This window comes from Azolla caroliniana, unplaced genomic scaffold (assembly GCF_043228905.1).
Source record: "Azolla caroliniana isolate FFs.n. ecotype wild unplaced genomic scaffold, voAzoCaro1.0.p SCAF_7, whole genome shotgun sequence".
NCBI lineage: Eukaryota > Viridiplantae > Streptophyta > Polypodiopsida > Salviniales > Salviniaceae > Azolla > Azolla caroliniana.
In genome coordinates, this window is record NW_028230442.1 from 2,139,528 (window position 1) to 2,155,144 (window position 15,617).

At 41.6% G+C, this 15,617-nt stretch overlaps 1 protein-coding gene across 1 annotated transcript; it reads left to right on the forward strand.

Moving 5' to 3' along the window:
* Positions 1–6,418: 6,418 nt before the first annotated feature.
* Positions 6,419–7,114, forward strand: LOC147861497 (uncharacterized). Its single transcript, XM_087322399.1, has 2 exons — positions 6,419–6,540; positions 6,632–7,114. Exons 1-2 carry the CDS (start codon positions 6,487–6,489, stop codon positions 7,112–7,114), a joined length of 537 nt encoding a protein of 178 aa, XP_087178525.1. The 5' UTR covers positions 6,419–6,486.
* The last annotated feature ends 8,503 nt before the right edge of the window (positions 7,115–15,617 follow it).

The following is a 15,617-nucleotide window of genomic DNA, read 5'->3' on the forward strand; positions in this document are numbered from 1 at the left end:
TCTCCTATTTTCAGCCCTACCCCTCCCCTACTTTCTCCTATTTCTAGCCCTACCCCTTACCCATTTTTTCCTATTCTCATTCAAACCCCTCTCCCACATTTATTTTATTTTTTCTTTAGAATGTTTTCACTTTTATAACTTATCGCTTTTATAGTTTAACTTAAACATTCATACCCCTCATATATATGTACATTAATTTTACATACACATACATACATATTACAAACAAACATCCACACACATATATGCATACACATACAAATATACATACATTACATATTACATATATACACATATGTACATTCATTCATGTTTTTTTTTTCTTTTTAAAGAAGATATCCTGTCATTAGTGTAACCATTTTTACAAGATTTAAATTCTATGTGATTTGGGGGGGGGGGGGGGGGGGGGGGACAACCATTCATTCATATTTATTCATGCAAGCATACATATTTTATGCATACATTACATATATATATTCATTCATTCATACATGCATACATTACGTGCACATACATACATACTAAACATAACATTCAAACATTCATGTACAAATGTACATATGTGTATGCATATATGTAATGTATGTATGTATGTATGTATGTATGTGTGTGTGTGTGTGTGTGTGTATGTGTGTGTGTGTGTGTGTGTGTGAGCGCGCGAGCACGCGCGCATGTGTGTGTGTATGTGTGTAGGTGTATGCATATATCCATATGTCAATGTACATGACTCAATGTATGTGAATGTGTGATTGTAATATATGCATATGCAATGTATGTATGTATATGCATGAATGTACATATGTGTATTATGTATATATGTAATATGTAATGTATGTATGTTTGTATATGTATAGTGTATGGCATATGCATATATGCATACATGAGTGTGTGGATGTTTGTTCGTAATATTTATGTATATATGTATGTATTGTAGTTTGTGATGATATGTATGTACATATGTAACGTACGTATGTATGTGTATGTAACGTATTTATGTGTATGCATGTATGTAATGTATGTATATATGTATATATGTGTATGGATGTATGATTGTAAAACTTATGACATTGTAGGCATATGTATGTATATATATGGTGATATGTGGAATATGTATGTATGTATGTGTATGCATATATGCATTTGTCAATATACATGATTCAATGAGTATGAATGTGTTTGTAATATGTGCATAATATGTATGTATATGTCCAATGTATGTATGTGTATGTATATGTATGTGTGTATGTGGTCATATGTATGTAAATGTATGAATGTATGTATGCGTATATATGTAAATTGTAATGTATTTATGTATGTATATTTTTGGGATATTTTCATGTTTAGTATGTATATGGTTCGTATATGGATGTATGTTTGTAATATGTACGTAATATGCATGTATATATCCAATGTATGTGTAAGTATACATATACCTAATGTGTGTGTGTATGTAAGTATTGTGGTTTGTATGGTCCAGTATAATCTATATATACGGTGATATGTGGAATATGTATTTACATATGTAATATATCTATATATGTATATATGTAATTTATGCATGTGTAAATTTGTATATTGTGCAATAGGTATGGATTATATGCTATGTAATATCTAATTTATTTATGTGTGTGTGCACGTGTATATATATGTAATATATGTAACTTGTTTGTAAGTATGAAGATTTAATAACATATAATATGTAGCCTTAGGTATTAATATGTATGTGTATGTGTATATATATAATATGTAATTTATTTTTCTGTGTTTTGTATGTATATATGCATTTGTGTATGTATGTATGTCATATGTAATTTTATTGTATGTATTATGTTACATGTATATATGTATGTCAATATATATGGTTGAAACTTGATTCTAATATGTATGTAGTATGTAATGCATGTATGTATGTGTATGTACATATTTACATATGGTAATACATATTTCGACATATATTTATGTTTAGTCAGTATGCATGTATAAATGGGTGTAATGTATGTATATACATATTCATGGATGTAATGTTTGAATGTAGGTATGTATGTATGCTACTCCAAATTTGAGTATTGTTTGTATAGTATATTCTTTACTATCTCATTGAAATATCTAATATTTCATGGGCTTATGTATTTGTTTTTTCCAGCATAATTGATAATACCCTTATGTAAATATATTTTCAAATCTTTATTAATACCCTTATATATATATATTCTGTATCTCACTGATTAAATTAAACCCCTTTTGATGAACTCACGTGCTATCATACAAGTTTTGACAGTGAAGCCCCCGGGATATTGCCTTTTCTGCCATGCTAAGCTCTTGTTTGGCCGTGGCGACTTGTCCTGCGATCCAACTATAGGATGGGTATCTCTGTTGGAGGTGTTGTAAGGCTATTAGTCCCCGTTTTGTCCTCTGTCGCTTCTCCTGAGCATCCTTGCGTTTGGTCTTGACAATCTCATGTAGGAGAGTAGAGGCTCTTGTTAATTTAGCTAAAAGTTTGTCCGATGCCGATGAGCCATTGACGGGTAATGACCATTGGTTGGATAGTTGGTCCTTCACGTCTATAAGTGTGTAAATAGTGTGTGGGATGCGAGTCGGGAATGGGCCCCATTTTCAGTGCAATTGAAAATGACCAGCTACCGGGTAATGGTCAGAGAAAGTCGTGCCTGGAGTTATGCGACACCACCCTCCCTTCGCTTCTAAAGCCTCCCCCACATAAATGCGGTCAATGCGAGATAGGGTGGGTCCACTATTCCCCCCGTCTGATCGGGAGAATAGGAGAGAGTCCCTTTTTCGTTGGAAGTTGGCAGAATGCCATATGTCTCGCAGGTTAAGGTGGACACATAGCTTCTCCCATTGTTTGCGTTCCCTTCCTTGTAGGACTATGGGGTTGTTGTTGGAACTATCATGAATGGATTCGATCATATTAAAATCCCCTCCAATGCACCACTCTTCCGCACCCACTACTTGTAGGCAGATGCGGTCCCAGAATGTTGCTCTTTCTGTTCTGTTGTTTGGAGCATAAACATTCATGAAGTTCTATCGTTGCCCTTGGATGGTCAGCGTGCAAAAATGTGCCCTACCAGGTATAAGTGATTCTTGGTATATTAAGCCTTGGGCTAGATGTTTCCGAATCAAAGTGCAAATACCACCATGATTTCCATCCTCCCCAATTGTTGGCTCCCAAATCGTTCGCCATGATCCTGGTAGAAGGTCTCCGACTTCCTTTAACTGTGTGCTATCGTGGTGGTGTTCCTACAACATGATGATGTCAGCACCACTCCCTAGTAAATGTTCTTCAAGATCCCTTCTTAGTTTCCATCTATTTTGTTGGTCTAGTCTACTTCTGAGTCCTTGAACGTTCCATGTTATAATCTTCATACTCATGGAATGGGGTGGGAGGTTGCCAATTGTGCCTGGTGCTTTGTACAACAGGTCGTGAGTGGGGAGCACTCACCATTTAGACATCCAGACATTTCCAGGGATGGAATAGTGGTCCACATCCATGAGTGGAGTTTGTGGGCTATCTTGTGGGCTTCAATCGCCCCTTCATGCTTCTCATAGAAATAGACAAAGCTTGGAGTTAGTTGGGTGTTTATGATAGTCCGCAGGTGGATGTGGCAAAAATGGGGGTCCTCTTCATCCATGGTGCACCAGAATTCAGTGTTATGCCAATGTTGCTTTAGTTCATTCATGAGCGCTTCATCTCCTATTTGTGCTACAAAGCATGCTGCTTGGCTACATAACATATCTTTAATCTTGGATTTCGACCAATCTTCCTGAGTCGAAAGCAAGAGTGGAAAGGAGATTGAGGTCGTCAGAACTCCGTTATTGTGCACCGCTGATACATGTACCCTTATTTTTTTCACTGCCTTGAGCCCTATACCTAGCCATTTCAAGGCGTTTTGTGGGTGTGGTTCAAGGTCTTGGCTAGAGGAAGCACACTCATTTGTGTCCGGGACGACTATGATTTGAGGCATGACATTCACACTTCTGCCTTGGGTTGCTTCTTCTGCATTGGGTGTCGTTCCACTCAAGCTCCTTATTAGGGTCTTTACATGACTTATTCGTTTGCGTTTCCCTATTTTGTAAGCTTTAACGAGAACTTTCTCTTGGGTGCTTGTGTCACCTTAGGTCATTCCTTGGGGCTTACGAAAGAACTAGGGGAATGCTCATCTGTGGGGGGGAGCTCTTGTAGTAGATCAAAGCAATTGGGGCTCATAGGCGATGGAGGATTTTGTGCCGGTGATGTTTTTCGAAGGACATGGATTTTTTCCACCACTCGACATTCCATCACAGCCTTGTCGGGTCGTGGTGGGGGAGGCTTTTGATGTCTTATGGTATCCTGACCTTCCAAAGTCTCCTTTGTAGGATCTTTAATACGTCTTGTGGGGCAATTCTTTTTTAAATGACCAAGTTTTTTGCATGCAAAACATTGCCCCGATGCGCCAATCACTTCTATGCGTTGTTCAATTCGCATTCCGTTTTTCCCGGGAATGAGGATCTTGGAGGGAAGTTTATTGATGTCCTGCACCAAGAGGCGGATAGAGGGAGGGCCTAGGTGCTTCTTTAGTCTGTCTGCTAGCGTTAGTTCCTCATCCAACATCATCCCAAAGGAGTTGCCAATAGTAGGAAGTAGCATGTTGTATTCTAAGGATAGTCCAAGAAACAACATTGTTACCTTTTTCATGGAGTCATCCTGTTGTGCGGCTTTCTCTGGGTTAAAACCATGTGTCCATTTACGCATGAACAACCATGTATTACGGACCTGGCAGGGGGAAAGTGCTATGAGGTTCGTTGCAGACTCCTTGTCTTCTAGTATGATTTGATAGAAGCCTTTACCAAGCGGTTGGACTTCTTTTATACCACGGAGTTATGAATGAAATTGAGCTTGCAACATATCTCGCAACAACCCTCTGTTTGGTCGTGATCCCATCACTCGGCATATGACCGCTATTCGCTCAAGGCACTCTATCTCTTTCTCAAGTAGAAGCATCTCTTCGTTGTTGAAAATAATCTCAACAGGACCCCCGTTATCAGAGATGTTTTTTCTGTTATCGATCGAGGGGCCTGTTGGTGCAATGTGTTCGACAATGGTGATGTTTGAAGGTGCCATTAGTGATAAAATTGGACTGCGTCTCTTTCTCTTCTTCTTAATTTTTTTTTTTTGAAGGTTGGGTTCACTCCTCGAACAGTGAACCCCTCGAACTACGCTCCTCGAACACTGTTTTGGGGGGGGCGGTTCACTCCTCAAAACCTGCTCCTCCTCGAACAGTGGGGGAGGTGTGAGAGGAAACCCTAAATGACGGCCTCCTCACGAAACTGAGGAGGGTGATGCAGCAGCGGCAAGGAGGAGAGGCGCTCCGGCTCCAGCTCCAGCTCTTGCTCCTGCTCCTACTCCTGCTCTTGCGTTTGTGATCCTTTTGTGTCACAAAGAGGCGTCTCTCGGCCCCTGCTCCGGTTCTTGCTCCTATTCCTGCTCCTACTCCACTGCCTACCGGCGCGAGTCAGCCCTCCTGCGCCACTGCTCTCCTATGCCGGGCGGGTCTCCTGGTGAGACGCCCACACCGCAGACCTCCGCCGAGGATATACATTTCATTACTATAGAAAGTGCACAAATAAACATAACTACCTCACAAAGATAATGAAATACAAAATAAGTATGAAAAAAAAAGTTAGTAAAAATTTAGTTTTTAACTTAAAATTTTATGTAAGTAAAAAAATTTACTTTTAATTTAAAATTTAAAACATTAAAATCAAACCTAGAGTTATAAACTCTTGACGTATGTATTTAATAAAGGTTATTGTTTAAAATTTCAATCAAATTTCCAACTAATATTACTAGTAAAGAAATTAAGAATAAACATTTCAGAACATAGTACGTAAAATTCGTGTTCGTCTAGTATAACATTCGTTTTCCTACGTTGGAAAACGAATGCGAATGTTATCCAAACATTCTTGTGTTGTTTTTTGTTTTTTCCCATTTCTTTAATGTTTTTTTTTTCATTTTTAAGCTTATCTACCTCATAATAAATAGTTAATCCAAAAGTATGGTATTTATCAATCTTTGAGGGTGTTTTTCTTTCGCGAATGATTGAACCATCAACGAATGCTTTGCACGTATGGTTCACACTATGTTTCAGAATATATATTATTTCAACATGAGAATGATATTGTTTAAAATTTCAATCAAATTTCCAACTAATATTATTATTATTAGTAGGGGCCCTTTCCATGAAAAATGGATATTTAAATTTTTGTTTTGGCATTCTTATTATGTGTATGACGGTCAAAATGGCACCAAAACAAAAATGGCGTACATGAACACTTGTGTGACACATCTGCTACATCTGCTTTTCGCCTTCCCTCCTTAAATTCCTTGAACCTTCATCATTCAAGTTTCTATTCCTTCCTTCATCATTCAAGCTGTTGCATATTAAATTCGTAATTCGATCATATATCTTGTAATCCCCTTGAATTCACACGATGATGGTCCTGAGGAATATGGAGGTGATGGCTTACCCAATTGTCTTGACGCTGGTAAAGTATTTCATCAGTCTCATGATTAGCGGATGAATGATGTGTATATGGTATATAATCTGTGATTTCTAACTAATACCTGCCTGAACAGACTTCCCTTTGTATGATCGGTGTCAATATGGAGGCTTTCATTCACAGCAGTGCAATATTGAAAGACCCGGGAACTCCTTCCACCATATTGCTTTCTTGTGGCTTTTCAGTGAACATTCTGTCGTTTATGTTTAATTTTCAGGCTGTATGCTACTGTTTGTATGTAATCTTTGTGAAAGCCATGCCTCTTCGATCTGATGTGCTTGAGGCTCACAGTCAAGAAAATGTGGACATTGCCATGTCCAGAGCTTGCCAGAACCAGTCCCGTGGCATCGGAGCGTTCTTTTATGTCTCCTTCCCTATCTACGTGTGCTTCTTCGTTGGTCCTGTTGCAGCCATACTGGTTTTGAGCTCCCTCATGATATGCCTCCATTGCTTTGGCAATGCGAGCGACGCGAACACCATTCCGAGTGGTAATCTGGAGGCCCATCAATACAATATTCACCCGAGTCCACAATCCGAATTACTCGCTGAAGTAGTGTGAGAGATCGGACCTGAATTTTACTCACTTATTCTTGGATTCTTTATAATTTTGAGTTGCCCCATTGAAAATCAAAACTCGTTTTGGATCAGAATTTATCCAATTCTGCTTGTATATTTTGTACTTAAAAGATACATGATGAGGCCCATTCGGGCTGCTTGGGAGGATCATGTATTGTCTCCCAACCAGGCAGACTCATGTTACATATGTATATGGGTTTGTATAATATATCATTTGTTTTTGTATAATAAAATTTTTGAGTTTCTTTGTTAACTACCCACATCTTAATCATTCTCAACTATACATATTCCTCATCACAAAATACCACAGATCTGGCGTGACTTTAATATGTAGAAGAAACAAAGGACCCTAACTACTGCTACTACTACCACTACTACTACTACACACAGATATCGAACCCAGATCTGTAGTGTATTCCCATTCACCATAAGCAAATCTGTGTATGGCCAGACCACCATAGCTATTATAGCTATGCATTCAGATAACTCTGGCGTGATCATCATGCCCTCCTACCTCTGGCTTTATTAATGGCCTGCGTGATCTGTGAATCCCAGGTAAAATAGTTCCGGGAAAATTAAGATAAATAGCTCACCTGTACTTGTACCTGTACCTGTACCTGTTAACAAACGTCATATGGCATCTTCCTTCCTTCATATGCCATGCCATTTCATTTACTGTCCCATCTCTGGATTAGAACTGGAATCTGTGTATGTATTTATGTACATATACAACAATACCCAGGGAAAAACATACAGAAGGGGGAACCTATCTTTATCTTATCTTCGAAGATTCTATATTGATTTAATTTGTCCGGACGCCTCATCATCCTTTGTATACGCTTAAGCTGAAGATCAAGCCACGAGATGGGTTGACTCCCTTGCTTCCTACTTGGGCCTTCATGCACTATGACTCCCTAACTCCCCGAACCACCGAGTCCTTCACCAAGCACAATGCCTTAGGACACGTCATATAGTTTTGCACTACCAACACAAGTTTCCAAATAGACGAAACCACAAGGCAAAAATGAGAGTACACCGAAATTTAACGTGGAAAACCCAAAAATGGGAAAAACCATGGAACCTTAGGTTCCGAAACATATTCACTATTTTCTCAGTATACAAGGTGTTGACAACCTCTAGAGCTTACACTAGAGGTATGCACATATATTTCAAGGCTACAACCTTGGTTACAATATTCACCCCAACGGATGAAATGAACATCAAGAAGAAACCAAAAAAAAAACATAAAACAAATAAACCTATTACAAATAGACAGAAGCGTTGTTGTCGACTCTTTGGGTAGTCCGAATAACACCTCGTGAGATCTCCATCTTCACTTCTATAACAGGTTCTTGCTCTCTACTGCCCTTTCCTTGAGCTCTCTTACTTGTTTTGTTTTCTTGCAAAAGCTTCACAGCATTCTCACATACACCTCTCTCTCTCTCTCTCTCTCTCTCTGTTTTTCAGCCTTATTTCTGTTTTTCCATATGCTATTTTTCTCTGTATCATGCTCTGTTTTTCCTCTTTGTCTCTAAGCCTTTTTGTCTCGCTGTTTTGACTTAGAATGAAAGGAAGAGTTCTTGCTTAAATGTATAGCACTTTCGCTATCACAATACAAAATGTATGTTTCTTGAATTAGCCCCAACTCTTGTAGGAATTTCTTAAGCCATAGTAATTCCTTACTGGCTTCTATGGCAACAATATATTCAGTCTACATTGTGGATAATGCCACACACTTTTGCAGTCTCGACTGCCAAGAGACAACCCCCCCACAAAGATCATTAGGTACCCTGATGTAGATTTTCTAGAGTCAATATCACCAGCTAAATCTGCATCTGTATACCTATCTAATATAGTTTGTTTTTCACCAAATTTTAGACAGACTCTTGTGGTACCTCTCAAATATCTCAGATTCATCCATTTCACTGCTTCCTAGTGATCTTTGCCAGGGTTCGTGAGAAAATGGCTCAGTACACCAACTGTATGAGCAATGTTCAGCCTTGTGCATACCATACCATACATTAAACTGCCGACTGTAGATGCATTTGGTATTTGTTTCATTCTCTCTTGCTCTTCCTCACTTGTGAGCATTGAACTAAACTGAGTTTAAAGTGGCCCACGAGTGGAGTGTTAACATGCTTACACTTGAACATGTTAAATCTCTCAAGAACTTTCTCAATATACTGTTCTTGAGATAGCCATAACATTTTGCTCACTCTATCCCTAGTTATCTTCATCCCAAGGATTTGCTTGGCTGGTCCTAAGTCTTTCATAGCAAAAGATTGACTCAACTCTCTTTTTAGCTTTTCAATCTTGTTCATGTTTCGACCAACAATCAACATATCATCTACATATAGAAGTAGAATAACAAAGTCATTATTTGAGAACTTCTTAAAAAACACATAGTGACCTGTGTTTGTCCTGTTATAACTTATACTCATGGCTCAACATGAAGGAGTCAGACTTTTTATATTGGAGTCTATGAGCTTGTTTTAGGCCTTACAAGGTCTTCTTCAACTCACATATCAGGTTTTCCTTTCCTTTGACTCCAAATCCCTCGGGTTGCTCCATGTAGATTTCCTCTTCCTACTCACCATGAAGGAAGGCAATTTTTACATTGAGTTGTTCAATTTCTAGATTGAGATTGGTTGTGATCCCAAGCACAACGCTAATAGAGGACATCTTTACTACTGGTGAGAAAATATCCTTGAAATCAACGCTCTTTTCCTGGTTGAACCCCTTCACGACCAATCTTGCCTTGTATCTTGGTTGTAAGCAATGTTCCTCAACTTTGAGCCTAAAAACCCATTTGTTTTTCAGTGCTCTCTTTCCCTTAGGCAACTTTACTAGATCATAGGCATGATTTTCTGGCAAAGACCTCATCTCATCATTCATGGCCTCAACCCATTTCTCCTTATGATCATGTGCCATAGCTTCTTGAAAGCTCTATGTCTCTCCTCCATATGTAAGCAATACACTCATGTGGATTGTATCTAGTTGAAGGTCGTCGTTGTCTTATAGACCTTCTCACCCCTTCCACTTCTGGTGGAGCTGCTGAAACATCATCAGTCTGCTCACCTACGGTCTGATGATCATGATCTTGTTCATTATCCTCATCAGGACCATCATCAACTGCATCATCAACCGTATCCTGATAGTCTTCTACGTTTCCACCTTGACCGTGTATGTCCTGGGCAGGAGTTGGATTGTTGGTGATTGTAGGATCAAGGGTGATCTTTGGCATCTCCTTTGGCTCTGGATCCTGCAAGGTCTGATCCTCAAGGAATACCACATCCCTACTTTTAATAACCTTCTTCTCGACTGGGTCATAAAGTCTATAGCCAAATTCCTCATGACCATATCCTAAAAATATGCATGGTTTGCATTTTTCATCAAGTTTGGATCTTTCATCTTTTGGGATATGGACATAAGCCTTGCAACCAAACACTCTTAAGTGCTTGTATGACACCTCCTTACCTGTGCACGGCCTCTCGGGTACATCATCATCCAAAGGGACTCATGGGGATAGAATTATCTGGTCAACGACAATCCTCATTGCTTCACCTCAAAAATATTTAGGCAATTTTGAGTGGGATAGCAATTTTGAGTGAGTTTGCAACCAGTGTTTGTGGTTAGAATTATATTTCCTATGCCAACAACCTTTGTTATGTCGTGGTTAGCCATTTTGACTTTGCCAAAGTCACCACTGACATATGTCGAGAACATCTCCCGATATGGAGTAACGTGATACGAGGCTCCCGAGTCAATAATCCAATCAGTCTATTGGAATGCTAAGCTGACACAAGCATCATCACAAGCAATGACAATGTCGCCATCACAAGTGACTGTAGTGGGGTCATTGCTCTTATTGTCGGTGGTTCCTTTCTTTTGGTCTTTCTTTTTCTTCCAATAGTCTCTCTCATAATGGTATGGACCACCACAATAACAACATGAAAAATCTTTCTTGAAGTCTTTTCTACTTCTAGATTTAGACCTCCCCTTAGAATCTATTTTTGTGATTTTGTGGACCCCTAGCATGGCTCCTTGCTCTAGAGGAGTTGTTTTCTATGACTAACACTTTATGGTCTAAGTTGAACTCATGCTCCTTTTATCGTGCTTCTTCATGTAGAAGACTCGACTTAAGCATGTCCAATGTTAGCTCCTTTTGTTGTGTTGTAGTCCCAAGCGTCACAACAAAGGTTTCCCAACTATCTAGGAGAGAGCCTAACAATAACAAGGTCAACACATCATTTGCTAGAGGTATATCTAGAGAGATAGTTTGAATTATTATTAACAGAAAACAGAGAGAGAGAGAGAGAAACAGAAATCGAAAGAGTGAGCAAGAGGAAGAGTGAACTACTGTCACAAATACAGACACCTACGAGGGGTTGTTCGTGCTATCGAAGAACCACGATTGAACAACACATGTCCTATCTACTTGTTTCAGGTTTCTTTGTTTTATGTTTTCCTAGTTTCTGTTTTCTTTGGTTTTCTATCCATCCAATTGGGTGAGGAATTATAATCTGGATCATTGTTGTATCCACCCAATCGGGTGAAGATTGTAGCCAAGGCTGTTGTCTTGAGGCTAGGAAATTTTTCTCGTCAAAACCTAGAGAGTCCGTACTCCTTTGTACCCACTATTGTCTAGTCGGGGTTGTTGCCTTGAAGTAGATACATTCCTCTAGTGAGGTCGTATTTCATTGCACTCCAAATTATAGTGAAGTTGTTTGGAACCTACGGTTCCCGTGGTTTTTCCCTATTTTGGGTTTTCCACGTTAAAAATCTTGGTGTACTCTCATTTTCGTCTTGTGGTTTCATCTATTGTTTATCAAGTGTTAATTTTGTTTGAAATTTTAATTATCCCGATTCCGCTCCATATTCCCAACAAGTATATATATATATGGTTCTATATATAGATATTGTAGAAATCCTAAATCATTGATGCCTCGAATGATCATATAGCGTTCAATTCTGATGATTACTCTCAACGTCTACTCATTCTCCGCCATGTTATTCTTTCATAGCTCGACATTCAAAGACCCGGGAACGCTTCCTACCATTTTGTTATCTTGTGTCTTGTTATCGAACTATCTGTCCATTACCTTCTATTTTGATGTTGGGCGCAATTGTCTGTATGTAATCTTTGTCATGAACAACATACATCGTAGTGGTTCGGATGCGCTTGAGACTTACCATCAATATGTGACCACTGCCATTTCTAAAGCATTGCAGAACTAGTCTCATGGGTTGAGAGTGTTCTTGTATGTCTGGTGTTATATATATATATATATATATGAGTTTGTAAATGAATGGGGGCCGGCACAGAACGTTAGTATTGGCGGGAGTCGATATTTCATCTCCTTCATCGACGACTATATGCGGCACACGTGGATCTATGTCATTGAGAAGAAGAGTGAAGTCTTTGACTATTTCTAGGACCTCAAGAGTTTCGTCGAAAGGGAAACAGGAAGAAAGATCAAGTGCCTATGGTCGGATGGTGGAAAAGAGTACTTTTCCAGTCAATTCAACGGGTATCTGCAACATACGGGAATTCGGCGCGAATTCAGTTTCAGATATACGCTGGAGCAAAACGGCGTGGCCGAAAGGAAGAATCGGTAGATTGTAGAAGCAGCGCGGGCAATGCTGAAAGAAAAGAGCTTGCCCAAGTTTTATTGGGCCGAGGCGGTACGGACCGTGGTGTACATCCAGAATCGGATCGGAGAAAAAGTGTCGGCGCATGAGCTGTATTTCGGAAGGAAGCCGAATCTACGACACTTGAGAGTTTTCCGTAGCATTGCGTATGTGCATGTACCGAAGGAGAAGCAAAGGAAGCTGGACACAAAAGCTGAGAAGTGTATCCTAGTCGGCTATTCGGATGAACAGAAGGGTTATAAGTGCTATAACCCGCGAACCAAACAAGCTCGCGTGAGCCGCAACGTTGTGTTTGACGAGTTCGCGTCCTGGTACTTGCCTCCGACTCCGGACCTCAACTCCAATCCGAGTTCTGACAATGAGGTCAACGAGGCTGAAGTGCCTCCAGATGAGGGTGAAATTGGGACCCTCGAAGAGAGTCCAATCTCGTTTCGATTAAGTGGACCAAAAGGAAGACTGAGTCGGTTTGACCAATCCGAAGAAGAGCCGGCGAGTAGTGGAGACTCGGTCGTGTATTCCTCGCGCAGGAAGCCGAGGAGATGGCTTATGCGCAAGGAAAAAGGGAAGAAGTAGGTGTCAGATTACGACACGGATAGGAACGAGTTGGATCGACGCAAGTCCGACTCCGAGGGAAGTGATGATGGGTCTTCGAGAGCGAAGTCCGTGTCGGCCAAGAAAGCCTCAACATCGGCTAATGAGCAATTACGCCGATCTACCCGCCAGAAGAACCTTGTTGTGCGGTTCGGATACAATGAGTACATGGCGCATCACTATGCGTACATGACCCGTGTAGCGGAAGTGCGTGAGCCGGAGAGCTACGCAGAAGCGGCGAAGGACGCGAATTGGCGTGCCGCAATGGAGGAAGAGATGCACGCATTGGCAGAAAATGAAACCTGGAACCTAATTGATGCACCGAAAGGTGTGAAGCCGATCGGATGTAGGTGGGTGTACAAGGTCAAGTACAACATCAACGGCTCGGTCAACCGATACAAGGCTCGGTTAGTAGCGAAAGACTACGCGCAGCAACATGCAACGATTGCATCGGATGGGTTTTGCAACGTCAAAATCAGACTCCTCACTGTTCATCCGGAAAGGTCGACTCGGGCCGATTAGTATTTTACTTTATGTTGATGACTTGGTCATCACAGGCGCCGACCTAGGTGAAATTAACCGCGTAAAGCTCCAGCTCGCAGTATCATTCGACATGAACAATCTAGGGGACCTTCATTACTTCCTCGGGATCGAAGTGATCCGTAACCCCGAAGGCATACTGATCAGCCAACGACATTACGTGATGAGAATGCTCTTCAAATTCGGGATGGCCGACTGTAAGTCCGTCTCGACTCCTCTGAATACAACCGTCAAGCTTTGCCCCAATTCCGGAAAGGTATGCGACCGACGAGGTTCCGACAGATAGTCGGAAGCCTTATATACATGACCATCACCCGACCAGATCTCAATTACCCGGTCGGGGTGATTAGTAAGTTCATGGGGCGACCTATCGAGGAGCACCTTCAGTGTGCGCAACGCGTACTGCGGTACGTAAGCGGCACTAAGGATCGGGAGCTACTATATTGAACCGGTACATCCACGCAGTTGGTCGGCTACACCGATGTCGATTGGGCCGGCAACGTCGCCGATCGCCGATCCACGTACGGCTTCGCGTTCTCTCTTGGGAGTGTCGCGATCGTGTGGAGTAGCAAGAAGCAGCCGACAGTTGCATTGTCGAGCACCGAAGCCGAGTATAGAGGAGTTGTTGTCGCGACATGCGAAGCGATATGGTTGAAGCGGCTACTTAAGGATCTGCAAGTGGAGGTATCCGATCCAACGACAATCTAGTGCGACAACCTCAGCAGCATCCAGCTAGCAAAGAACCCCGTCTTCCATGCCCAGACTAAGCACATTGAGGTGCACTACCATTTCGTCTGTGAGTGTGTCCTCTCCGTTGAAGTCGAACTTCAGTATGTTCCGACGGTTCGGCAGACCCCCGACATCTTCACCAAGCCTCTTGGTCTAGACAAGTTACTACAATTCTCGGGTGTGCTTGGGTTGCGTCACCTCGACGTGCCGAACTTGAGGGGGAGAGACGTCCCAGATGACCACACAAGGCAGCAGGAAAAGAGCAGAAAAGACCATGACGTTGAGTCAGATGACGAATTCGACTTCGGATCGGTTGAAGAAACCGAGGGCGGATCCGCGAAAGAGTTCAAAAGCGGACGTGAGGGCAGCAGCCGAAAGAAAGACTCGATGCCAACCAAGCGTGGGGGCGACGAAGCCATCAAGGGCGAGAAGACCGAAGACGAGTTGGAGATAGCCAACTCAGACGAAAGTGAAAACTGATCGGAGGAAGCCGAGTCTGTTCGGATGTTTGATTCGGATACGCCGAATCAACTGAGGGCCAAGTGGAAGAGAAGGCAGCAGAAGAAGTGCCAACACCACGACAACAACGGAGCCAAGAAGGGCCGCACAAGCACGCAAGCCGACCGGAAGGGTCGAGGCGCGTGGAATCGAACAAGTCGAGGAGCGCGAGCAAGGCGTGAAGCCTGAAGGAACCGGAGCGTAGATCCGGAAGAGCGGATGGAACCTCAAGTTGAGCTTGAGGGGGAGTGTTCAGATACAAGCTCAACATTGGCCGAATCGGCTGTGTAAGCCAAGAACTGGATCTGTTGGGATCGATTGGTTAGGCCAGACCGGTGCGTAGACCGGTGCGCAACGAGAAGTCGTAGAGGTACGTAAACTGCGAGGCCGTAGGAAAGATATTCCGCGTAGGAATATAGTGTTGAGATACAAGCTCAACATTGGCCGAATCGGCTGTGTAAGCCAAGAACCGGATC